Source organism: Dipodomys spectabilis, unplaced genomic scaffold (assembly GCF_019054845.1).
Source record: "Dipodomys spectabilis isolate Male_0828 unplaced genomic scaffold, ASM1905484v1 ptg000264l, whole genome shotgun sequence".
NCBI classification, from domain to species: Eukaryota; Metazoa; Chordata; class Mammalia; order Rodentia; family Heteromyidae; genus Dipodomys; species Dipodomys spectabilis.
The window spans coordinates 1,858,300-1,885,722 of record NW_024870941.1 but is presented as its reverse complement, the minus strand read 5'-3'; the positions used below and the strand labels follow the sequence as shown (position 1 = coordinate 1,885,722).

Genomic DNA, 27,423 nt, shown 5'->3' with positions numbered 1-27,423 from the left:
CACACACACACACACACACACACACACACACACACACACACACACACACAGAGCGATGGCGGTATGTAATTTCCTAGCCAAGCCTGGCCATCTGCAAAGAATTCGCCTGCATGTAGGAACCAGAACTCTGCTGGCCCATCCCACTGCTGTCTTACTTGAACTAACTTTACTTGATGAGAACTCAGCCGGAGGGCAGATGAAAGGACACAGGCATTTGCTATTGAAATACAGAGTTGTATTCTTGTAGCCACTCAAGCTACAGGAGGAATGGATAGCAGGTCACACCGTGTTTTAGTAGGGACTTGGGGTTGAAATAGGAATGACCTAAGTAGAAAATAGATAGTAGTGCCAACTTCATAGGTTGTAGTGAGAATAAGTAAGACTGTATCAAGTGTATCAGGTAAGTTGAATTTTAAAGCAACCTCATACCAAGGGAGATCTATTCATGCTTGAAGCTGAGCACCTAGTACATATTGCTCCTGATGCTCCATGTTGGTATATGAGAATGATAGCACATGTCCTCCTTTCTAAAGTTAAGTGTGACCAGGGATACACTCATGGATAGTAGTAGCCCAGAAGGTAAGTCTGGGGCCCCAGAGAAAACAACACAGCCATTCATCACAGAAGACTTCTTAGAGCAAGTGACTCAAGCTGATTCTTAAAAATGTGATAAATGAATGCAACCGGATACCATTCAGCAAGGAATGAATGATCTGCTGATGTATCCAACATCAATGAACCCAAATGCAACGATGCCAACTGAAAGATGTGAGGCATAATAACTAGATATGTTGGGCTGGGCACTGTGGCTCACATCTGTAATCCTAGCTACTCAAGAGGCTGAGATCTAAAGATCACAGTTCAAAGCAAGCGTGAGCACAAAAGTCTGTAAGAATTTTTTTATTGTGAAAATACCGTACAGAGGGGTTACAATTACATGGACAAGGTAATGAGTACATTTCTTATCAAGCATTGTTGCCTCCTCCTTTATTTCCCCTTCCCATCCCTTCCCATCCACCCCCCCCTTCCCCCTTCCCACCTCCAGCCCACCCCCGGCCAAAATTGTAAAGTTCGTTTTTCAACATAAATGTCTTGTACATCTCGTTGTTGCAATGGGTCCACCTGTATCCCTATCTAAACAATTTGTTTTTTCCCTTCCCCTCCATCCTCAAAAGACTCCACATAGAGCTCTCCTATGACCCAGCAATCCCACTTTTGGGCATTTACCCAAATGATCACAAGCAAGATCATACTAAAGCTACCAGCACAACTAAGTTTATTGCAGCATTATTTACCATAGCTAAGATATGGAACCAACTCAGATGCCCTTCAGTAGATGAATGGATCAAGAAAATGTAGTATATATACACAGTGGAATTCTATGCCTCCATCAGAAAAAAAAATTTCTTATCTCAATTAACCATCCAAAATCCAGAAGTGGAGCTGTGGCTCAAGTGGTAGAGCAACAGCCTTGAGTGTAAAAGCTAAGGTACAGTGCCCAGACTATCACTTCAAACCCCAGTACTAACACACACATATATTTTGACTCTATACATAAGTCATCCTATAAAGCAAAATTACAAAGACAAATTACAAGAAAAACCAGGTAGGAAGTTGCAAGGAGGCCTGGGACGGGAATGGGAAATGGCTAGTGAAGATGCATGGGCTTGGGAAGCTTGGGAGTGGCATGGTTGCTTTGTATCTCAGTTCCGGTCATTGCACAATGGCATGCATTGGTCAAGGGTCAAAAATCAGTGTATATCCTACACTAATTAGCAAGTCAAAGAAACCATGAGAGCCTATTTATATAGAAGGGAAAACAAGAATATAGATGTGACTCTGTGTATCTGCAGAGCAGAGGGATTGTTAGAGAGAAAAATCAAGGTAGGAAGTGGTGATGAGGCACAGGCAGACAGGGATGTGGCACGGAAGCTGAACTGTAAATTGTAGCTACTGGGCAACCAGCAGAGAGCAAACAGGTGACAGGGACAGGAGGTGACAGGGACAGGAGGAGGTGGACACTGAGGTGTCCTCCAAACAGGAGGGTGAGATTTACCTGGAACTGAGCATTGTGGGAAATCAGGCAAGCATCTCCGTTTACATGACATCATTGAAGATCGCTGGTTGGTGTCCGTTGCTTAGAGCCCTTTCCCTTTGTATCACAGTTCTGCAGAGTCTTGCTCAAAAATTCAAAGATAAAAATAGCCCACGAATGAGAAATAAAAGATGTGATTAAGGTCAGTTTTCTCAGGAAATCTCACTGACTCAGAGAAAAAGTAGTAAAGTAAAATTTGATCCAAATTATTCAACCAGTCTTGATTGAGTATTTGTAATCAGTGATCTTAGAGGCTCTCTTCACACAAGGAAACTGGACTTGCCTTGGGGGGATGTCTTTTGCCAATAATGTCCTGTGGTTCTGTAATCCTTCCTCATTGCATTTATTTAAAGTTTTGTTCTAGATTTCAATGACAGAGATCAGAGAACCCACCTCACATGTAAATGGCATATACACTACCATTTATTCACTGCATCGTTAAAATCCAAGGACAACTTACGGAAAGCTGATCAAGAGACTAACAAACATGAGACCACATTCCCATGTACAGCTATGGAAAGATTTCATGACATATTCCTGCAGAAGTAGTCTGTTGGATGCCTATAAGCATGGTGTAGAGCAGCATAGGCAACAAGCATGTAACATAACACTGTGCTGCACACTATGACTGCACAGAAGCCTGGGAGAAGCAAGCAAGAGACTGGGCCTCAGGGCCACTGTTTGTCTGCTGCTCAAGGAGATTTTAACCCTGTTTAAAGTTTAAGTCTTACTAGAAAAATGTAGTCATGTATTACTTGTATGATTCCAATTAGATAACATACTACAAGATTTGTTGATTTTAAACCTCTTTTTTAGTACATTGGTGGTATTGATGTTTGTGCTTTGAGAACATTTCCTTACTGATGTTCTTCTGCTTATTAAATGAACAAACATTCATTATAAAATTGACACATTTACAGTGAAAATAGGGGTTATACCATGGGGGAGGAATATACCAAAGAAACAAAAAAAAAAATCCCGTATTGGGGCTGGGAAGGTGGCTCAGCGGTAGAGTGCTTGCCTTGCATGCATGAGGCCCTGGGTTCGATTCCTCAGCACCACATAAACAAAAAGAAAAAAGCCAGAAGTGGCGTTGTGGCTCAAGTGGTAGAGCGCTAGCCTTGAGCTGAAGAGCTGAGGGACAGCACCCAGGCCAAGATTTCAGGCCCCACAACCGGACCCCCCCAAAAAAATCCCATAGTACATTATAAATATGTTAAAAACAATAGCAAGAAAGAAAAACACCACTTGTATCCTTGTCTAGGGATTCATTTAGCTTAATATCATCTTATCTGGTCATATGTACATTGCTTTTAACCTTTTCTGCTTGTCCTAGGCATATACTACTTATTTTCACTGTATTTGATTCTGCTGCCCTGCATCTTGTGGATATATATATATATATATATATATGTATACATATATATATATATATATACATACATACATATATATATATATATATATATATATATATACACACACATTTCTAATTTGGGGAGGGAAGGGACAAAAGGGATACAGGTTGACCCATTGTGACAATGAGATGTACAAGGCACTATGTTGCAAATGAACTTTACAACTTGGTGGGGAAGGAGGATTTGGGGGGGGGGGGGAAGGGACGGGTGGGCAGGGGAAAAACAAAAGAGGAGGTAACAGTGTTCCATAGGAAATGTACTCATTACCCTACTTAGGAAACTATAACCCCTCTGTACAGCATTTTTACAATAAAAACATTTAAAAATAAAATAAATGAAAATTGACACATTTAAGGCATAACATAGAAATTATATACCCTTGTAATTCCAACCTATCCCCAAATATGGCGATCTTTGATAAATTGGTGCATAAATCTTCTAATTTTACTTACTTTCTTTTTTTTAATTGTGAAAATACTGTACAGAGGGGTTACAATTACATGGGCAAGATAATGAGTACATTTCTTATCGAACATTGTTGCCTCCTCCTTTGTTTCCCCTTCCCATCCCTTCCCATCTCCCACCCACCCTCCCCCTCCCAAATTTGTAAAGTTCATTTTCGATATAAGGACTTGTACATCTCATTGTTTCATTGTTGCAATGGGTCCACCTGTATCCTTATTTAAATGTACTTTTTGGATTTTTCCATACAATATTTATACTATCAGAGCCATCAAGATCAGAAAAAAAGATTAATATAAGACCAACTTTGATAGTATAACTTAGTTTATTTTTAAAATATCTTTTTCCAAAGTAATCTTGTTTCTTACATGTGATCGTGCTGAAACAGTCTGTGGTAGAAAGTTAATTGAAAAATTTTGTTAAGTCATTTGACAATTTAGAAGACATTGTAAGAAGAATGTGTCTGCAAATTGACAGAACTTGGTAGAAAAGAAGCAAGGCCTTTCTCCTACAGATAGGGAGAAAGAGAAAGAAAAGGAGAGAGGTGATTATTTATATATTTCTATATGTTTGTATATGAAATATATTGTAATACATTTTATTTTATATCCAAAATATATTGTTTAATATGTGAAATGTACCTAAGTGCAGTATAGATAAATAGATGCTAGACAGTCCCATTTTTTAGAGCATACATTTTTACCACAACCACCAGCTTAATCTTTCATTGACAAGGAAAATGAATACTTGACACAAACATTTTCACATCATTGCTCAGTGTCTACCCAGAAGGGTAATAAATTATTTGATAGAGTCTCCTTGCATAGCATGTTTTTGTCAGGAGCTCTGCCATTTTGGACTTTGTTATCATTCTTACAGTCTAGAAAAGTCTGAGTGCGGAGCCCCCAAATCAGACAGACATAGGTCTGATTCCACTTCTGCCTCTCACTTGCACTTCGGCCTTCACCTTCTGACACCTGCAGCTCCTCGGCCCTAAAATGTCACATGGCATAGGAGGTGGTTGGAAGAGGACACAAAGAAAATGGGATACATTTCACACCCCCCTGGCACTTGATAGTGCTCAGTCCCGTCAGCTTTTTCTCCCACTTAGATTTGTGTGAGTTGAGCTGGCTTGGCTGAGGCCTGTGAAGTATTTTCATCCTCTCATAGTAAGATTTACATATCCATAAAATAGGTCTGATAGCTACTGTTCCTGAAGGTTCAATGCTGTAATTTGATGCTCCAAGAAAAAAAGATAAGGAGCAGCACGTGGAAAACAGGGCTGCTTTCCAAGTGTCAGTTGTCATTGTCACTGCTAAATGACATCCATGCGTGCTTACTCTGTTATGGATTAACTAAGTGGGATATTTGGCACTTGTGACATACAGAAAAATCGCAACATAGCAATGGTTTTAGGGGCTTAGACAAGGTCACCCAATTAGTAAATTTAATCAGATGCTTGATCTTTAGACCAAAGCATTTTGTGCTAGCGCCCTTTCCGTCCTTTCTCCTCTGACATAACAGGGAGGTCTATCTGTGCTCCCCAGTGTGACAGCGCCAGACAGCCATCAGCCCACGTCACTCACACCAGGCTCTGCCTTCAACAACAATTTGCAGAGGAACTCAGCCTGTGCCTTCCAGCCTCGGTGCCCTGACCTGCCAACCTCAGAGTAAAGGGTTAGAACACTAGTCCTCAAACTCACGTAAACAAAATTGGGGACTTTTTCTACTTTTGAGCGTAAATTGAACACAGAAGTTGACCATGATAGGAGAAATTTGTCTTTATATTTTTTTACTTATTGAAAGGTGATGAACAGAAGGATTAGAGTTACAAAAGTCAGAGAATGAGTGAGTACATTTCTTTTTAAACACTGTTACCCGCCTCCCCTCATTTTCTCCTGCTTACCACTCCCTATTCCACTCCCCCTGCAAGTTGTAAAGTTCATTTCTAATATGTGTCTAGTAAGCATCATTGTTGCATTAGTTCATCCTTTGTCCTGCTGTTTCTGTGATTTGCTCTCCCTTCCATGGATCAGATAAGCTTACATACAAGACAAAGAGTACAGAAAACTAAAACAGAAAGAAACAAAACAGAAGTAGGTGCATACAGGACATAATAAGAATCTCTTGTTTCCAATTCTTGAAGTTCATTTTGATATGCTTCTTCATAAATGGTCTATTTACCTAGTGATTGTTTTATAATGTTGAACTTATTTAGGTAAAGAATATCCTTTATTCGAAGAATATATCTTGCTATGTTTTTGGTTTTAAGAGTGCCCTTGCCATGAGGCATGCAGTGATGGGCTAATAATACTCCCTATATATATTATATACCCGTGATGGTCCTTAAAGCCCTTCAGTTTTTCTTCAGGGGGAGGGGGTGGTCATGGGGCCTGAACTCTGGGCCTGGGTGCTGATCCCTCAGCTTTTCAGCTCAAGGCAAGCACTCTACCACTGAGCCACCTTCCCAGCCCCCTACAATTATTTTTTAAGAACATAATGGTCCCATAGACTCCACAAATCTACTGCTACACCAGTGAACAAGGTAATCTCTGAATTCCATTCGGGCCATGACATTCTAGGGATCTTACAAGAAAATGGAAGGCTTGGAGAAAACTGGGAGAAAGTGAAGAGAGGAGTGACGTTGTCCAAAAGAAAGAAATGTACTCATTACCTGACTTATGAAATGGCAACCCCTCTGTACAACACCTAATACCAATAAAGTTGTATTTAAAAAAAAACAGAAATGGGAGGCCTTGACTTGCCTTACCAACCAGATTTTCATCATCTTGAAGAACCTTAATGTCCTAGAGGCCTGAGAAGGTTGGGCCTGCTACGAAGTCCTGCTCAACACTTCTGTGCTCCTTTGGGGAGCTTGGCAAAGTCCCCCAAACCTGACCCAGACCAGGAGGCACCAGACTGTGTCCAAATTCACTTTTCCCTGTCTGGTAGTTATTTTTTATGGAAGGATGATTTTATGCATTTGTTTTCAAAATTAGGAAATTAAGCCAGTACTTTTCAGCATGCAATTTAGGAGTAACAATTGATTGGGCTCTGTTTTCCTGAGAAAATCATAATCCTGAGAAAGTCATATTTCACTCTGACTTGATTTAGAAAGTATCTTCTGAATCATTCAGTCCTAACCATTCGCCCAAAGAATTGGTTTGGCCAGCATACCCTCACTATAACATACCTATCTGAGACAGTTATAATGATGAAAGGTTTGTTTGTTTGGAGGTTTCAGACTGTGATTGATTGGTGTCATTACTTTTGGCAAGGCAGCACAATGTGGCAGGGAGGCATAATGAAGCAAACTGCTAAACCCTTGGTGGCTGGGAAGCAGGGAATGAGAAGAAGGTATGGGGTCCCAAGCTCCTCTTCAGTGGCACAGCCCCCAACGACTGGAAGACTTCCAAGCAGGCCCTGCCTCTTGGAGTTTCCAGCACCTCACAGAAGCACCAAGCTGGGGACCTACCTTTAATAGCTAGACCTTTGGGGGCTATTTCAGGCCCAAACTATAGAAAGACTAGAAGTGCATTTTAAAGGTGAACACATCTGACACTCCATTGTACAGGACCTCTGACCCTTCTTGCATCTTTCCCTAAGCTTTCTGAAGACACAGCCTTCTCCTGCTGACACAGTCTTTTCCCCCTCTGTTCCTTCCAGGAGCATCATTGCCTTCGCATTAAAATCCTGGGGGACTGCTACTACTGCGTGTCTGGACTTCCAGAGCCCCGCCAGGACCATGCCCATTGCTGTGTTGAAATGGGTCTCAGCATGATCAAAACCATCAGGTAATTTGTGATCTCCTCCTCCATAAGGCCAGAATCTTCAATGTCTGTGAGGAGAAAGGCACATAGCCCCATCTGTACTGCGCAGTAACTTGTGGACTGGTATGAAAGGCCTTTGACTTATTTCACAAAAACTACTTGCCTATTGGTTCCCTCAAGTAAACTAGTGGCTGGCCAGATTCCTTATTTTCCAATTGCATTTCACTTTCAATTATCTGTGCAACACATTTTAACTATAAGTGTCCTTGTGGGGGTACATTAAGGAACAAGATGATCATAGTCATGGCCTTCAGTGAGGGTGATGGAACAGGAGAGGGGGACATGAACAGTCTAAATATAATACAGCAAACATGATGAGGAATGAAATAGAGGTGCTTTGGTGGCAGCACAGAGGAACAGCTAACTCCATCAGACATGATGGAGAAGCTTCCAGAATAGAGCTGTCTAATTTGTTTCCGGAAACACGAGCAGACTTTAGACTTTAGGTATAGTGGAGAGCTTTCAGGATGGACGTATGCAGAGATCATGACTGCTGTGATGGCATTTAGTGAGGCCTAGAGTGCTATAGGAGGTGGCAGACAAATCCAAGGGCAGAAAAGCCTTCATCCTGACATTCTGTAGGTAGGTGGATAGGTAGGTGAGTATGTACCTAGACAGACAGACAGATAGATAGATAGGTAGATAGATAGATAGGTAGATAGATAGATAGTGTTTACTTGATTGGCACCTGAAATGATCAGACTTGATTTGCCTAAGGCATAACCTAGTATTTTGTAAACTCCTCTCATAAGGCCAGTAGACTACAAGACTTGAAAACCACTGCCTTCAGAGAGACAGGGGGCTCTTCAGGTGGACTCAGAGCACACCAGGCAAACGTCATTGGAAAGATCCCTGTGGTTAACCTGAAGCTCCACAGCATGGAACTTCCTGAACAGTTCCCCTTGGGTAATAGTAAAAGATTTCCATAGCTAGCTCTATTTTCCTGAAGGAAATGGGCTCAAGAAAGTAATATGTTAGATTCTCCCCAAATCGGGCATAGAAATCCCTTGAGAAAATATTCTTTTTGTTTTTGTTTTTTTTTTTTTGGAAGAATGATTTGATGAGCATCTGAAGGAGTGTATGACCTCTAAGTGTAAGTTAAGTAACAGAAGTAGTAGTCATTTAACAGACCTTCCAAGTAGAATATTGTTGGTGAACTGCAGGACTCTGGACTCAAATGAGTATGCTTCAGCTGGCGAAACACTAAAGGAGCAGCAAGAGCCCACAAGGGCAGACTCGTGTGCAAAGGAGATGGATGGTGAGGGGAACGCATTCTGGGAATTAGGATTTATCAAAGCTAAAATTTTGTGTTCTTAACTTGTCTGGACACAATTTTTTATTCTAAAAAAAAATAATTTGAGGATCAGGAAACAAAACCACTCTTGAAACCTCTTCTCACTTTTAACGCTATATGTAATTTAATTCTATGCATTATCTGGCTAAGTTTCCTAGCCCTACATTAGACCACTGCCTCAGCCCTAAGCTACATAGCTTAGATGATGGAGTAGGTCCAGAAAATTCTGCCAAAGAATGCTTCCTGAATCAAAGAATCTATGAAAACTACCAAATTATTATTGTCATGAAAAGAAAATGAAGCTAGCAATCTTCCAAGTCTTTTCAATACCTTTCCATCAGCAGAAATCATGTGCTCATAGTGTCAGAATCCTACCTTTGATGAGCAACATGTTGACATTTATCACATCGGAAGATTATTATGTAATTGTCACTTGCTTTTAATCCCATCTGTCTTGGTGGGAAGTAAAAAAAGAAAGTTTGAATAGCAATTCCACAATTCTCAAGGCCCACTTAAAGGAATTTCTCTAAAAGTTGTCCAGAAAGCCAAGAAGAGGTCTCAGATGGTGATCAAGTGAGTTGAGTATTTCTAGTGCTTTGCTATGAGGTGCCTGATGGGAACTCAACTCCTACCCTCTTCATCTGACCAAGAAGACAGACAGAGAGACTACATATGACTCCTTTACTTTTTCTCTATATTCTGTGGTAGAGAGACAGAAGTCTCCTGACTTAAAGATTATGGACAGAGGAGCCTAAAGCCCCTTGAGATCAGCCTTTGACATACGGGAAAGGCTGAACACTGTTCTAACTGGTCCTTTGGATTTTTTTTGCCAGTCCTGGGGTTTGGACCCAGGGCCTGTACACCATCCCTGAGCTTCTTTTGCTCAAGGCTAGTACTCTACCACTTGAGCCATAGCACCACTTCCAGCTTTTTCTGTGTATCTAGTACTGAGGAATTGAGCCCAGGGTTTCGTGCATGCTAGGCAAGCACTCTACCACTAAGCCACCTTCCCAGCCTTTTACTGGTCATTTGGATACTTGGGACTCTTGCCTTGAAAATTAGGATGAATTATGATAAAACTTTAACTGATTTCAAGAACAACAATGGAACAGGCTCCCAGGAGACTAGAGATTGCTACCATTAAGTACTTGTATGAAACTTATTCTGTCCGATGTGTCAACATCGGTTTTCTGGGCTTTATCATGTGTCAGAAACTGTGCCAAGTTCTGTAAATACAGCAACAAACTCATTTTCCATGGATCTATGCCCGTATATGATCTTAGGAACATCATCTGGATTCACTACATATAAAGTGAAGAAACCAGACCACACATTTCTGATGTCTCTGTCTGTGAACAATCTGCAAGTTATAACCATATAAACCAACTTTAAATAACAAAACTTTCTACAAGTTCCATGGGAGTTCTTTTATCTTGACCTTAGGCAGAAAATACACTGCAGAGATAATACTGTTTAATGAAATGGTTCATTTGTTATCAAAATGCTTTAAGATACTTAGGACATTATCATTTCTCTTTCTAGTATCATTATTGTCGGTGTAAGGTCCTTCTGAAGAGCTGGAGCTGAATAGTGAGACATGAAGTTTGCTATTAAAGGAATCCTCTTTCATCTGTTTATTAAGTACTGAATTTAATTCCTTAGAATAAGGCAATTTGGTCACCTGTATCTTAACTGCATGAGTCAGAGTCCATTAATATCCAAAGAAGCCCTTGATTATAATGTAGAGACCTGAGGTCCAGCATTAATTCTTCTGGATAACAAGAAAGCCTGGCACAGAGGAATGAACCAGAGCTCTGAAATTAAGCAAGCTGTAGTTACAATTGAGTCTGACTTGTAAAACATCCATACTTACTGACAAGTACTACAGTCTGAGGAATGACTGGTGGGTAATAGTTTCAGGTACTTGTATGTAGAAGACAACCTAACCAACATAGTTTAACCAAAAAGTCTTCATTAACTTCAATGTGGAAGCTAAAAAATAATGAAACTCAGCCGGGCGCTGGTGGCTTCTGCCTGTAATCCTAGCTACTCAGGAGGCTTGAGATCTGAGGATTACAGTTCAAAGCCAGCCCAAGAATGAAAGTCCGTGAGACTCTTATCTCCAATTAACCCCCAGAAAACCGGAAGTGGCTCTGTGGCTCAAGTGATAGAGTGCTAGCCTTGAGCTGAAGAGCACAGAGACAGCGTCCAAGCCCAGAGTTCAAGCCCCATGACAGACCAAAAAAAATAAATAAATAAAAATAATAACAATAATAATAATGAAGCTAAAAGTAGAGTAGTGACTATCAGGAGCTGGGAAGTGTATAAAGATAGAGGCAATGGGATAGAAGATTTGTGATTAGATTTTATCAATATACAGTATCACTACATGCAGGTAAAGAAATATAACACTGATGACATTAATTTCTAAAATTAACTCATGATAGTTCTTTCATGAGCAAAGGATCCCCATAAATACTTCTCAAAATAAGACACATAAATAACTAACAAGTATATGAAAAATTGCTCATCATTAATCATCAGGAAAATACAAATTAAAGTCATAATGAAATGTCCTCTCATACCTGTCAGGTCAGCTTATTATCAAAAGGTCAGAAAGACAAGTTCTGGTGACTGTGTGAAAAAAAAAAGAAATTTTTGTATACTGGAATTCATATATACCAGGACTGAGAATGAGCAGATGATATGGAATGTTCCTGAAAAAATGATGAATATAACCACCATATGACTCACCAATCTCATTACTGGGGATAGACAGAGATAGATAGGTAGGTAGGTAGGTAGATAGGTAGATAGATAGCCAAATTACATGAACTCAATATGGCAACGACATGTGAACTCTCTCATGTTTACTGTAGCATTATTCATAACAGCCAAAAGTCCATTATTGGCTAAATTGGATTTAAAAAATACACACACATAAATGTAATATACACACACATTTTCACCCATAGTGTGCAAGAATTTCCTTTTTCCCATATTCTCACCCGCACTTGTTATCTTTCTGACCTTTTGATAATAAGACATTTCAATGGGTGTGAGATGACATTTACATATATAGATGGACCATTCAGCCATCAAAATGAAGGGAACATTGCCATTTACAACAACATGCATAAACGTGAAGGTGATTATATTAGGTCAGAAAAGCCAAGAAGAAAAAAACCAATACCATGTGATGCCACTCAAGCAGAATCTGAGAAAGTTGGTACTGTAGAAAGAACATAGTCCAAAGTCAGCAGAGGCAAAAGCATTAAACTGTATAGGATAAACATATTAAAAATAAAAGGATGGGCTGTGTGGTGCATCTGCCTAGCTAGCACGAGGCCTTGAGTCCAAGCCTTACTCTCACAAAAAAGTTAAAGTGTATGGTATATGTGTGTGCATGCGTGTATGTTCCCACAGGTATGTGTATATGAGAAGTACGTGTGTGTATATATCTGTGTATATGTGTGGTGTGGTGGCATGCATGTGTGTGTGTGTGTGTGTGTGTGTGTGTGTGTGTGTGTGTGTGTGTGTGTTTGTGTGTGTGTGTAGTGATGAAGTAGCCCTTGGTAATTACTAATCTCCAAATCCAGCAGTGGTTAGTGTAAGAGATTCTGGAACCAACTCCACAGGCATTGGGAAGTCACTGTGGCTTGAATCAGGAGCATGAGGCAAATATAGAATGAGATGAAGCAGATGCGGGGAAGAAGGAAATGTTGGGAGATATTTTGTGCCAGTCTAGGGAAGTGAAGCAATGGAAGTAATGAGAAAGAAGGGAAGTTCTTCAAAGCAGAGGCTCTGAAAGTTATGGAAGAGGCAACAGGCCATGGAGAAATTTTTGTCACATCAAATATTTGTCATGGCATTAAACTTATTTTGTTTCAATCGGCAGCACTCTTAAGAATCTTGATCAGAACTCCAGTTTATTAAAGACAGAACCTATTCCTGGATGTGGTCGTGGCAATTATTGATTTGTTTAAGATGAATGTTCGGGGAACCATGCTTAGGAATGGGGGATCCCTTAGCTTATAGCAGATTCCCGCCTCTGCCTTTAAAGGGCACATTGTATAGGCTGGCTTAACTTGGAGCCTCCTTGGCCTCTTCTGTAATGTAAGAACAAGATTCCTCCCTCAGATTTCTCCTTTAAAACTCCCAATAAACTTCCAGGCACTGGTGGCTCACGCCGGTAATCCTAGCTACTCAGGAGGCTGAGATCTGAGGATCACGGTTCAAAGCCAGCCTGGGCAGGAATGTCCATGAGACTCTTATCTCCAATAAACCACTAGAAAAGCCAGAAGTAGCGCTGTGCCTCAAGTGGTACAGCACTTGCCTTGAGCTGAAGAGCGCTGGGACAGCGCCCAGGCCCACAGTTCAAGCCCCACGACCAACAAGGAAAAAAAAAAAGTAATGGTAGTAACATGTTTATTGAATGCTTTACATGCCTTCACTCCTTCCATGACCATAAGAATTCTGGTTGGCAAATATTGTAGCATGAAGCATGGCTACGGTGTGAAGTCCAATAGTCCAGACCCTCTGATCAGAATGACATCTACCACAGACAACCCGGGCAGCTGACAGATGAAAGCATTGGAAATCAAATACGCTACATTTCCAATGAGGAGACAGGATAGTACCAAGATGTCTAGCTACCCTAACTAAGTGGGAAACATCACTCGTCAGGCTGCCAATCTGGAACACTATGACTGAAGCCATTGGTCTTATTCCATATGCTATCTGGCTTCCCAGCTCTACATTTATGCACCTTCCCCCAATAACTGGAATCTTCCATCCATTCCTGGAGTCACTCACTACACGAGGAGGGGAAAGCCAGTTACCACCTGAAAATAACTAGAGTAAACCCTCATCCAAAAGCCTCACGATGCATTCATTCTATGTAAAAACTTGATTTTAGCCACATGGTATTAACTAGATGAATGAAGAAAAAAGACGCTATAACTTTATTTCTAATGAAGCTTTTAGTAACATCGCATGAATATCAGCTCATAAAATTAATTTAATTAAAATCAGCTTAGGTAATAGTTCCTATTAGAGGGATGGGAAAGTGGCTCCTCTTAATACACCCTGGGTCTATTTCAGGAAGTCGTGATAGCTAAGTAGATGCCAGCAATCGATGCTGGGTTCTGTTATATGCAATATCTTTATTAATGACCTATTTAAGATGTCCTTGATGAATCTTAATGAAAGCTGTAGAGTTAAGTCCTTTCAGTGCAATTGCTAAAAAGTCACAGGAATGACACCAGAATGCCAAGTAGGAACTGGCTTTTTCCCCAGCGGTTAATTAGAGCAAAAGTCCTAATCCTGTAGCAAGATTGCTTTGCCAAACAGAGTGGCAGAACAAGGACTTAAAACAAGGCCTAATTTTGTTTTTCCTTATTTGAGGCAATAATGGCCATGCCTTTCTTTCTTCTTCTTGCTCCTTCTTCTTCCTCCCTGTCTCTCTGTCTCTCCCCCATTTCTGTCCCTATTTCTCTCCACCCCTCCTCTTTCTCCCTCTCCCTCTTTCTTTCTCTTTCTCTCCCCCACTATCAAGGCAGAGCTCACAAGTCTGCACTCCCGTTAGAGCTGGAATTTAGCAGTAGTAATTAATGAAGCTAATATTAATGAAATACACACTGTGACAGGCATTATGCTGAATAATCTCCTTGGTTTATTTCACTTAGTACTGGAACCTTGTGAAGAAATCAGTTTCTCCATTTTTCAGATGCAACTCAAGCTCTGATAGGATGAGACATACTTGTGACCAAAGATATGCAGCTTGTAAGCTTGTAAGTGAACAGGGCCCTGAGACAGGCTGAGCAGACTCCACAGATGGCCACAGGTGCAAGAATAGTTCATAAATTTTGTTTTAATGGCCAATAGAAACCAAAGGAAGGATAGCCACTAGACATGAATAGGCAGGTTCATATTCAATAGCATGAGAAAAAAGCTTATAAATTTAAAGAAGAATATATGGGTAATGCACACATATACTTAGGAAAAGCTCGGGTTTTTTGTTTGTTTTTTTTTTAAAAATCGGCTTTTACAAAAAAAGAGAGAGAGAAGAACATCCAGATTGGTGATGGAAAATGGATGGTTTTAATTCTCTTTTGTATCTTCAGTTTTTCAGAGATAATCATGTATAACATGTAACTAGAAAAAGAACATGTTATTTGAAAGAGAAAAGAAGCTTTGACAAGGAAGATGAGCAGGAGGCTATTTGTGTGAGAATTCTCCAGAGAGATGGAACAAAGGCTGTGTGTGTGTGTGTGTGTGTGTGTGTGTGTGTGTGTGTGTGTACATATGTAGATATTCAGTCATAATGACAGTGTTTTGGTCAACAAGGAATGACCTACAAAAGAGTCCTAGTGGCAAAACTGGTTAATCACTTGTAGAAAACTAAAGCTAGATCCTTATATATCAACTCCAAATGGATCAAAGACCTCAGAGTCAAAGCAGACACTCTGAAATCATTACAGGATGGAATAGGAGAAACCCTAGGTCTCCTTGGCACAGGCCGAAATTTTCTTAATAGAGACCCAGAAACACAACAAATCAAAGAAAGGTTGGACAAACGGGATTGCATGAAATTGCAGAGCTTCTGCATGGCAAAGGACATAGCTAGCAAGATCAATAGAAAGCCTACAGATTGGGAGAAGATCTTCACTAGCCACACAACAGACAAGGGTATCATATCTAAAATGTATCTGGAACTCAAAAAATTAAAGGCTAATAGACACATGAAGAAATGCTCAACCTCCCTAGCCATAAAAGAAATGCAAATCAAAACAACACTGAGATACCACCTCACCCCACTTAGAATGGCTATAATCAAGAACTCTAATAACATCAGATGCTGGAGGGGATGTGGACAGAAGGGAACCCTACTGCATTGTTGGTGGGAGTGTAAACCTGTTCAACCACTTTGGAAAGTAGTATGGAGGTTCCTCAAAAGACTCCACATAGAGCTCCCCTATGATCCAGCAATCCTACTTTTGGGAATCTACCCAAATGATCACAAACAAGACCATACTAAAGCTACCAGTACAACTATGTTTATTGCAGCCTTATTTACCATAGCTAAGATATGGAAGCAACCCAGATGCCCCTCAGTAGATGAATGGATCAAGAAAATGTATATATGCACAATGGAATTCTATGCCTCCATCAGAAAGAATGACATTGCCCCAGTTGTTAGGAAATGGAAAGATTTGGAAAAAATCATATTAAGTGAAGTAAGTCAGGCCCAAAGAAACATAGGTCCCATGGTTTCCCTTATTTGCAATAACTCGTATATGTCTGAGACAAGCAGAAAACTGGTCAGATAAGTTGATGCTAGGTGAAATGAACCCCAAGATAAGTATTCAAATGTTTTTTCTTTCATGCAATTGTTTATAACATATTTACAAGATGATTTCTATGTTGCTTTATATGTCCCTCCCCCATGGTATAACCTCTGCTTTTATTGTATTTGATGTTGATATAATTTGTGGAGGGGAAGGGAAAAAAACAAATCATTTAAATACTGATACAGGTGTACCCATTGCAACAATGAGATGTACCAGTCATTATGTCAAAAAACGAACTTTACAACTTTGACGGGCGGAGGTTGGGGATGTGGAGGGGGAGATGGGAAGGGTTGGGAAGGGGAAACAAAGGAGGAGTCAACAATGCTTGATAAGAAATGTACTCATTACCTTGCCCATGTAATTGTAACCCCTCAGTATGGTATTTTCACAATGAAAAGAAAGAGTCCTAGTTCCATGAAATTATATTACCTAGTGGTATTGCCCAGTGTAATCCTGCCTGGAGTAGATGAGGTAAGACTGTAGCATCTTCCCTCTGTATGTCACATTAAGGCAGTCACAAAGTGATGAAATTACCTAATTCTGCATTTCTCGAAGGTATCTCTGCCAGTCACTAAGTGACATGTGCCTATAGAGGAACACTTAGTTTAAGGAATTGTTTCATATAATCGTGGTGACTTACAAGGTTAACTATAGAGTGACCAGGAGGCTGCAGGCTCAGTTAAGAGCTGCTGCTATAACTTGAGTCCAAGGGAGTCAACATTCCATTTTTATGAGAGAAAGTCTTTCTTTTTGTAAATGAGGTTTTCAACTGACTAGATAAAGCCCACGCAGATGGAGGGTAATCTGTTCAACTCTAAGTTTATTGATTCAAATGTTCATTTCTCCTAAGAGACAGAGATAGAGATGGAGACAGAAGGAAAGAAGGAAGGGAGGGAGGGAGGGAGGGAGGGAGGGAGGGAGGGAAAAACGACAAACCAGACAGACTAATATTGTAGATTTTCTCTCAAATGCAGAATGTACACCTGTCACAAATAATAGCATGAGCATAAAAGTAGGACCATTTAGTGGGAACTAGCAGGTATAAGAAGAAAGTGATTGAGATGAACAAGATTGAAATACACTATATATATTATGAACAGAAAATAATGGAACCCATTAAACTTTATCCTAAAAAATAAGGAAGGAGGGAAAAATCGCATAAATAATAGTAATAGAGGGGATGAGTATGTCCAAAATAAATTGTATGCATGTATGGAAACATCACAATGAAACACTTTATACAACTAAAATGCACCGACAGACAGACAGACAGACAGACAGACAGACAGACAGACAGACAGACAGACAGACAGATAGATAGATAGATAGATATATAGATAGATAGTGGAAGATCTTGAGTAGGACCTGATTTGCATCTTTGGTTGTCATGGCACTAGCAAATTAATTTAAGCGCTGTGCAAGTCTGGTTGGTAAATCTCCTCTTTGGCATCTGCTGGCTAGTCTCACAGGTCTTAGAAGGCAGTGCATTGTTATATTTTTGACAATGGGCTCACTTCACCAAAGCGCTTCATTTGGAAGACATTTTAAAGCAGCCTGAAGATGTGCAGCTTTGATCGGTGGCACAATGTAACTTGGGTTTGACAACAAAATTCCTTCCCACATGGAAACATTTCCACACTTCTGTTTTTCAACATGTTCCTTTTTCAGAGCGTCAGTTTCTTTTGAGAATTGATTACCTTCTCCCACATTACCTTACACCATCATCTTGAGTTGGGAGAAACAAATCAAGCAGGCTAGGTTTTCCTATTCAAATATTAGCTAAAGGGATAGTAAACAGTAATAGGAACTCATTATACAAAAGTCAGAAATTTTAGAATATTGGAGAAATTTTTTGTCAGAGAATAGAAAGGATAACTCATCTTTGACAACCGCCAAGCATTTTGAATAATAACTATTGAAAAATAACCATTGAAATTTGCATGATGGAAACTCTTCTACCTGCTCTGTTTCAAAGTATTATAGTCTGCTATTTGAATCTCTACATAAATGTTATGTATCAACTGCAAACTAAAATTATTGGGCATACCCTGGGGGGGGGGGTAAGTGATAATAACTCTGCTTTTGTTCATAATGTTCCCTGACTAGGCCAGTCTGACACGGAACCCGTTAGACTGCTGGGTTTGAATTTTGGTAAATCTCCAAGATTAAGAACTGAAAGCTGTGAATAAAAGTCCTCTGTTTTCTTCCTCTAGCTCCATAGATTGCCTGGCTGGGGTATGAGCCCTGGGTTTGAAAGAACTCTGCTCTGAGGACTAGAAGGTCAAGGAAGAGTTTTAAAGAGGAAGTGACACTTGTGTCACTTGTGTTTAGAGGGAGCATCTGCTCCCCAGGTCCCACTGGGCCATGAGAGGGCTAGCTGAGACACAGATGCCAGACTAAGGCATGAGCCCTTATGAGGCCTGAGGTTAACTTGAACAAGAATGCCCACCAGGGAGCCACCAAGAAGAAAACAATGAAGGTTTCTCTCTTTTTTTTTTTTGTTTTTCTTTTTCTTCTGCAAATCAAAAGGGCAAGAAGATATAAAATCAGTCATCTGCTCCCAGGTTTATTCACTAGTGCGGATGAAAGATTCTCGTTCCATTTCCTGAGACAGGGATTGCATAATGCGTTGGGGGGAAAGCTTATAAAAACACTTAAAAAGTATAGATCAAGAACTAAAGGTGTCTCAAGGAGAAGGAGCAACCAAAAGCCTTCAGGAAGAGGGGACATCAGAAAGAACAGGGGACAAATGTATGGAACAGGCAAGGCTGGGGCTGCCCCCAGGGTGTAAGGATGCCCATTCTACGCTTACAAATGTGTGTCTGGATTCATCTATGGCTACAGGTATGTGCGGTCAAGGACGAAGCATGATGTGGACATGCGGATTGGAATCCACTCGGGGTCCGTGCTGTGCGGCGTGCTGGGCCTGAGGAAGTGGCAGTTTGATGTCTGGTCTTGGGATGTGGACATTGCAAACAAGCTAGAATCTGGAGGAATTCCTGGGTAAGACAAAGCAAAGCCTCTTCTCTTGCTTGTCATTTGCTAACTTTGTGACAGCAGGTGTCATGTGAGCAGAATCCAGAGACAGAAGTCAAAGAAGCAGTTATTTGGGCTGAGATCAGACACAGACACTGGCCCTTGAACAGCTAATGAATTGCACTCGAGGCAGAAAAGGATTATGGGACTGCATTGAGATGTTCAGGTTTCTACCCTGCCAAGCAGTGCTCCTCACACTTGGCTGCACAGATGAATAACAATAATAATTTAAGAATACCGGTGTCCAGACTCTGCAGCAGTTCATCGAAAGCCAAACCTGTGTAGAATCTATTTTTAAGTTCTTAAACCAATTCTAATGGGAAGCCAAGGTGAAGATCTATTGATCATCTATGTAAATACAACCATAGGCTCAACTTCAGAAATTCAGGGCTTTTCTTGAAAACTCATCTACATTCCTGCTTTGGCAGAAAAGATTGCTCAATGTGCAACCCGCAAAGAGGCTAGTGGCTCCATAGTATGAAGAGTGGAACTCACAAGACCTCAAAATATGTGTCAGGTAGTCAGTTGTACTGACTTGCTTCAGCCTGAGGCAGAAGGAAGGAAGGAAGGGAGGGAGGAAGGAAGGAAGGAAGGAAGGAAGGAAGGAAGGAAGGAAGGAAGGAAGGAAGGAAGGAAGGAAGGGAGGGAGGGAGAGAGGGAGGGAGGGAGGGAGGGAGGGAGGGAGGGAGGGAGAGAGGGAGGGAGGGAGAGAGGAAGGGAGGGGGAAGGGAAGAAAGAAAAAGAAAGGAGGGAAGGGAAGGGAAGAAAGGAAAGAGAGAAAGGGAGAATGAACCATGCGTGTATGCATACATTTATACGTGTATATACATATATTCTTGAGCTTTTGTTAAGTAAGATAATGCATACAGACTCCTTTGTCCTGTGCTCATTAGATATTAATCTCAATTTTAGCTGCAGAAGTTACCTTATGATTCAGTGGCAGAGTCTTAATTATTAAGCTGTTCTTGTGTTCAACTTGCACTGCTATCAAACTCTGACTAGCTTTAGGCTAGGTACATTCTCATTACTCCTGGACCAGTTCCATCATCTGAAAAAGTGCAAAAACAAGATAGAAAAAGAAATTCATAGCACTTAGGGCTATTGAAAAAATGGAAATTATATGGAAGTATCCATAGAGCCAAGCATACAGTTATATTTCTTGCTGCAAAATAACATTTATGCAAAGGAAGCATTATACAATTGTTAGCTCTTATTTACTGCCATGACTGTCATTATTATATCCTGGCATTTAAAAGCGATCAGAAAATGTCAGGCTTACCTGAGATTCAATATATGAGAATATTTGCTGAGAACTGATTCATTTCCTTAGAGGGAAATGCAATCACCAGACTCTCAGCTTTGCAAATGCCTGAACCCAAAGCTCAAGTTAGTAGCAGAGATGAAAAAAGAAACATCTGAGACACAGTTTCTATCAAAACATTTCAGTGTATATTGATTAAAACTTCAGCAGAAGAATCAGTAATGAGTGAAGGTGAAGATGTCTTTCAGTACTGAAAACATGATATTGATTTAGCATATGCAAGTACTAGTCCCTAAATATGTTATTATTCTATCCCTGACAGAATAATAAAATGTAAAATCCAGATAAATTTCCAAACAGATTGGATATTTAATTTGGTTATTTTTCAAGCAACTCACCCATCCAATTACATAACTGCTCTAGGAAATCTTTTTGCCTCGGCAAAAAGGCAGCCTTCCATTACCTTAAATGTGTTCTGGAGCTACAAAGGCAGGCTAGGATTCCATACTCGGGAAGGTCAAATGATTTGTGTTCTCCCAGACCAATATGACAGAGAGCCCATGTATTAGCAAAATACATTATGGAAATACTGTGTACTTATTTATCAAGAGAGCTCAAACATCTTTCAGACATTTTTAATACCTTGTAGTTAAAATCAGGTGATCAGGAAGATAGAGATGATGTATTCTAAGTAGACAGAAATCCATTGTTTGTAGTGTTTCGTCATGTTGCAATGAACTGTACTCTCTGTAGGCAAGAATTTAGCAGAGTGAACTAGACAAGTAAGAGGATGGGTAGGAATAAAACTAAAAGTGAAGTACATTGAAAATACTGCTCTTGAAACTAGAAAAATGAAACATTTCATTGGGCTTTTTTTCTGCGCATTATTTCCAGAATCACAAAATCCAACTAAGAATTAAATATCTAGCTTATTTATTCATCCACTCAAAGGAATACAAAGTTGGCTAGGGGAACTTTTGAGCTGAATCAGAGAATCAGACTCAGCTAGCGAACACACAATCATAGGCTGAACTGAAAGCAGCGCTAATTACTTGAATAGCTAAAAGAAAAGCATGGGGACCTGGGTAATTTATTATGTCCCAGTGCATTTTTTAATCTTTTACCATCCAGTGTGTTTACTTGTAGATTTATAGGCACATTTCTAGTTACCATAAATGAGGGGAAACATGCATCCTATGTTTCTTTGGGTCTGGCTTAATTTCACTTACTACAGTTTTTTTTCCAAGTCTATCCTTTTTTTTTTTTTTTTTTGTCGTTCATGGGACTTGAACTCTAGCCCTGTGTGCTGTCCCTCAGCTCTTCAGCTCAAGGCTAGCACTTTACCACTTGAGCCACAGCGCCACTTACAGTTTCCTGAGCAGTTGATTGGAGATAAGAGTCTCACGGACTTTTGTTCCTGGGCTGGCTTTGAACCACAATCCTCAGACCTCGGCCTCCTGAGTAGCTAGTATTACAGGAATGAGCCACCAGCGTCCAGCTCCATTTTCTTACAAATGGTATATTATCATTCTTTCTGATGGAGTAGAATGTCATTGTGTTTATATTCAGTACCACATTGTTTTTGATCCATGATAAATTGTACAGGTCTCTGGACATTCACACAGTAGGACCAAAGGAGGGTATACTTAGATATACAAGTGTATTATATATACCAAAGCTATGTGCATATATATTAGCTATACAAAGGATACATGCATATGATCATATAAAATAATATTTATCAAAATGAACTCCAGCAATGGGAACAAGGGTGTTTTTCCCCCTTGGTTACAGTTTTTGTTTACCTTGTCTTGTTTGTTCATTTATCTGTCTTTGGGAGGGTAAGGAGAGCACAGAAATGGTGTGACAAAGGGTGAACAAATGCCGCAGGGATACTCACTTGACACTGTTGAAAATGAACTGTACAACTTATGGAGGAAGAGATCGAGGGAACAGGTGACACTGTTCAAAAGAAATGTACTTATCACCTAACTTGTGTGACTGTAACCCCTCTGTACATCACCTTTACAAAAACAATAAAATACATATTTAAAAAAGGAAAGCATGGGGGACAGTAATGAAAGGTTGTCAGCTGAGCTTTGAAGTAATAATGTCAGAGAATGGACGCAGAGAAGGCACCATTCAGACATCCGCTGGTCTCATGGGATGTGGAGAGTATGCGAGCAAGAATCCATTGTCTATACCACAGAATTAAAGAATACAAAGGAAGGGGTGGGGTGAAGGTATTGAAGGGATGACACAGAGCCAGAGACATTGTACACATCAAAAAAGTACATCACTTAAAATTGATATGAGTAAGAGGGTGGTTGGGTCGGGAGAGGTGGGTGAGAATGCTAAAAGAAGTGACATCGATCAAGACGCACGGCATTAATAACCTGCTTTAGTGAATGGCAACTCCACAGCTACTTAAAGATAAGAAAAATAGTCAAAAGAAAAAAAAACCTAGGTGGTCTCCTGTGAGTCCTTCAGAAGATATGGAAAATACACAAATAGTGTGATTACAGTGGCATCTTTGAGAATACTCCTAATTAAGTATCTGCTTTTATAGCATGCACCATGTACTGTTTTAACTACTTCACAAAAATTCCCTCATCATACTTATGATAATTAACTTATGAGATAAGTATATTGTTTATACCACTTTCGTGGGTAAGAAAATGATCTCGGAAGCATTTGTCTGAAGACTTCTCAGCTAGCAAGTGGTAAAGCATGGATTTGAATCCAGGCAATCTAGCAATAAAGTCTGTGTTTATGAGCACCTTGCTCATCTTTCAAGGTCACAGCGGAATATCACAAATCCACTGGTTGAGTTAGGCAGTTAGGAAAACAGAAAACTCTTCTTCACATGGAACCTCTTGATTCCCACAAATCGTTTACTCCTTAAGGTATTTGTCATTCAAAACAAAAAGAAAACTTGAATGATGAGTTACTGTGGCAAACAAATGTACAGAAATGAACCATTTAACTTGTAAGTCTAGCCAGCTACCAGCATGGATGTGGTCCAAACTTGGTCCTTTACGTTTTTCAAGACACATAGGGGACATTTTATTTTACCAAGACTTTCCCAAAAGATCTTCAAGTATATTTTTGGGGACTTATAAAACTTAACATCATTCTTAAGATGATTGTAGGCCAGTTGCAGAAATTAGGTATATAGATATGAGCAGTGAGATGATAAAGCCCCAGAACTACAAGGCGTCTATTGGTGCATGATAGTTTGGCCAATCAGACATCACTTGTTCTAATATAATCAATACCCCTGGTGGGGTGGGAAATCAAGATCTTGTCCATTCTTTCTTTTTCTCCATTTGTATTAACATATATTAGTTTTACACAGGAGTTTCCCTTTGATGCTTTCTTATAGACAAGATTTTCTTAATTATGCTGATAGTCGTAAGAAAACTCAACAGCGTTGAGTTTTGGGTGTGATCAGTAGGACTGACTAGGGAATGCAGCGGCTCCTGCGGTAGTCAGTGTCATCTGGCTCATGGATTTATGCCTGTACGTCCTTATTGTTTGAATCTTTATCTGTTAGGGTGGGGATGGTGGTGCACATGCACGTGGTCCTTGAGGACATATCTTTAACAGTAAGCCCATGTGCGGCCCTGATGCTGGCTTTGCACAGACAAGAAGCATCATGTGATAGATAACACAGGTTCTGTATATACGCAGGAGGATTCACATTTCCAAAGCCACGCTGGACTGCCTCAATGGTGACTATAACGTGGAAGAGGGCCATGGCAAAGAGAGGAATGAATTCCTGAGGAAGCATAACATAGAGACCTATTTGATTAAGCAGCCTGAAGAGAGTTTGCTGTCCCTGCCTGAAGACATTGTCAAGGAATCAGTGAGCTCCGCAGACCGGAGCAACAGTGGGGCAACATTCACCGAAGGATCCTGGAGTCCTGAACTTCCCTTTGATAACATAGTGGGGAAACAGAATGTAAGTCCTCTCTCCCTTCCTCTTTTCCTTCCTCAGCAAATGAATGCCTGAGTGTACCTGCAACCAGACATCACAAAGAAAGCCCATTGGTCTTTAACCTTTTCTCCACTGAGCACTCTAATTGCAAGTGATTAAGCAATCCCTTGGGGAACGAATTAACCTATGTACATAATTTCAGGAAATGGCAGAAATGCCATAAGGTTTTTTTTTCATCCTCTTCCTTTTCTTTTCTCCTTTCTTGAGCTAAAATTTACATGTCCTGAAGAGCTGAATTATAACTTTTATCAAAAATATCACTCATATTGGAAAAGGTAAGCCTGATGTTATTAAACTAAGGGAGGAGGTCGAGAGCAGGAGAATATCTGGTTTGCGGGCAGCTGTCACTCAGCAATCGTGATTCCCTCCACAAGACAAAATCAAGAAGTTGCTATTGATTTGGGAACAGAAAAGCAACACCAGGTGATACTCAAAGTAAGAGCAAGTAGGTGCAACAGTGATATGCAATTGCAAAGCCACCCACTGCAAGAGGTACATCTTGAGATTTACATTTTGTATGAAGCACGGTCTGTGACGTTCATACATAAGAAATAATTGACGAATAACCAAAATTATTTCTATTATTTCATCGAATATCAGAATCATTTTATACCCAATGATAATGCTTTGATTCTGAGAAGCCCCAGAAAATGAAAGCTCTACAGGGTCATGTCCACGTTCAGAAAATCTGCAGTGTGTCTTCCCTTCCACCCTTTAAACAGAGCACATATAGTTGAATTTGTGTTATCCGCCGTGTGGCTCTAGTGTACTTTTTCAATGGACTAATGGGAAAAGCCAATATATGAGAGTTGCTGATGTGCTCCCAAGCCAAACAGAAGGGAAAGAACTATGAAGTAACAGAACAGACCGATAGCACTTGGAATTTCATGGAGACATTGAAGGCTAGATGCATTTATGTCCACAGACCAGAACATTTCTCATTGATGTATAGATAAGAAACATCTGTTTGCTTAAAGACCTTTAAAGCGGAAAAGGTTAAAAGGCTGGAAGTCTCTCTCTTCAGCGTCTGAAAGATGTGTGAAGCATTCTGAGCTTTTCTGTAATTTCCTTCCTGTTTTCTGGATTTCACTAGAAAGCCCGCAAGTAGAATCTAGTTCTACATGCCTTGGAAAAGACTGCTCTTTTCTGAGTGTTCAATTTTCATTTAAAAAAAATATTATTCCCATGCAAGTCATCATCAGTTTCAAAGCAAACTTCTTTCCATTCCTGAATTGTTGTGCATGGTAGTTTGCTCTTTTATAAACAATGGTCACATGCCAGGAGGAGTGGGTGTGTGGGCAACTGACATGGTCCTCTCTGCTGCTTCGGCCTATTTTTAGCTTGAGTCTGAAGGCTGGTTGTTTAGTGAGAAGGAGCTACATGCTTCCATCGGAATACCTCAGTCTTTTTGCATGGTTTTCTCTTTCTTGACTCTTGGTATTTTATTCTTATTTTCCATTTTGGAAAAGTCTCTCCACTTAAGCTGGTCTAGATGACTGAAATTATTCTTATGATTCTAATCTCACTTGCTTCTAATAATTGAGAACCAAGAATAAAGATACAGCTACTCCATTTCATTTCATAATTACTTCATCAAGTAAAACTTTGCAAGAATAATTGAAGTATTTCCTTGTCTGTTTCCTAAAGATGTTTGCTGGTGTCATCAAATGGTTATTCTAGAAGATGGTTTATTAACCAAAGCTCATTGTTCTTGGGGTCTAACTATATCATGTATTTCTTACAATGCCTGAGCTGTGGCTAAATATAATAGTCTGTGATGTCTTCTGCATGAACAGCCTCAATTCATTATGGCTTTTTGGACTTTAGAGCTAGTGAATGTGTGCTGACATTCATAAATAACCTTATAATTGAACCAATTAAAATGATCACAGCCACTTAGAGTTTATATTTGTGCTTAGCTCCAAAAGTCAGTAAACCGTGGGCACAATTCTGATACATGACATACTCTTTGCTGGGCCTATGTGGTGCTAAAACTCTCCAGTGAATTTATTCCATCCAAGCCCAGGCCTTCTGAATGTTTGTATCCAATACATTAAAATATACTAACCCTTAACTGTTAATTTTCCAGCTACACTGGCCATATGTTCTGTCTCCTATTTTTTTACATTGTGTGCTATGAAATATTTTTAATTACAGCGCATTGCATGGGTCACATTCTGTGCCATGTGTACAACAGATGTGCAGATAGAGACATTCCTCACTCATGCACTAGAGATTAACCAAGCATCTATTTAATGCCAACTACAAGGGGGGAGAAGGAGAGGAGAGAGGGAAGTGGAGAGGAAGGAAGAAGAGAGTAATGAAACATTTAGAGTTAAGGTCAGCCAGTGTGTTACACACCTCATGAATTATCCTGTTCAACCCATAGTTACAATAATATCTGGTTTGACTGAACTTCCTTGAATGAATTAATGAAATAATAGAGGAGAGTGGCCCAGGAAGCATACTAGTGAGGCTTCATCTCTGGGATTTTTACATGAGTGGCTGGATGATGGATGGATCTGCAAATTAAAATAAGCAATACTGCAAGAGGAGACTGACTGACAAGGGGAGACAAGGAATTCTGTTTAGGACCCACTGCCTTCTGAGAAATTGGGGAGGATGAGTCTGAAGGTGGCTGCATGAATGCTTCTGAAAGCTGAGAAGTAAGGACC

General features: G+C 40.1%; 1 protein-coding gene across 3 annotated transcripts in view; it reads left to right on the top strand.

The window, feature by feature from the left end:
* Positions 1-27,423, top strand: part of Adcy8 (adenylate cyclase 8) — a 196,116-nt gene that overhangs the window by 88,939 nt on the left and 79,754 nt on the right. For all 3 annotated transcript variants that reach the window (XM_042699949.1, XM_042699948.1, XM_042699947.1), the window contains exons 5-7: positions 7,642-7,769; positions 19,296-19,454; positions 24,442-24,712. In XM_042699949.1, coding sequence (XP_042555883.1) covers positions 7,642-7,769; positions 19,296-19,454; positions 24,442-24,712 — 558 coding nt within the window. The remainder of the gene's footprint in view (positions 1-7,641; positions 7,770-19,295; positions 19,455-24,441; positions 24,713-27,423) is intronic.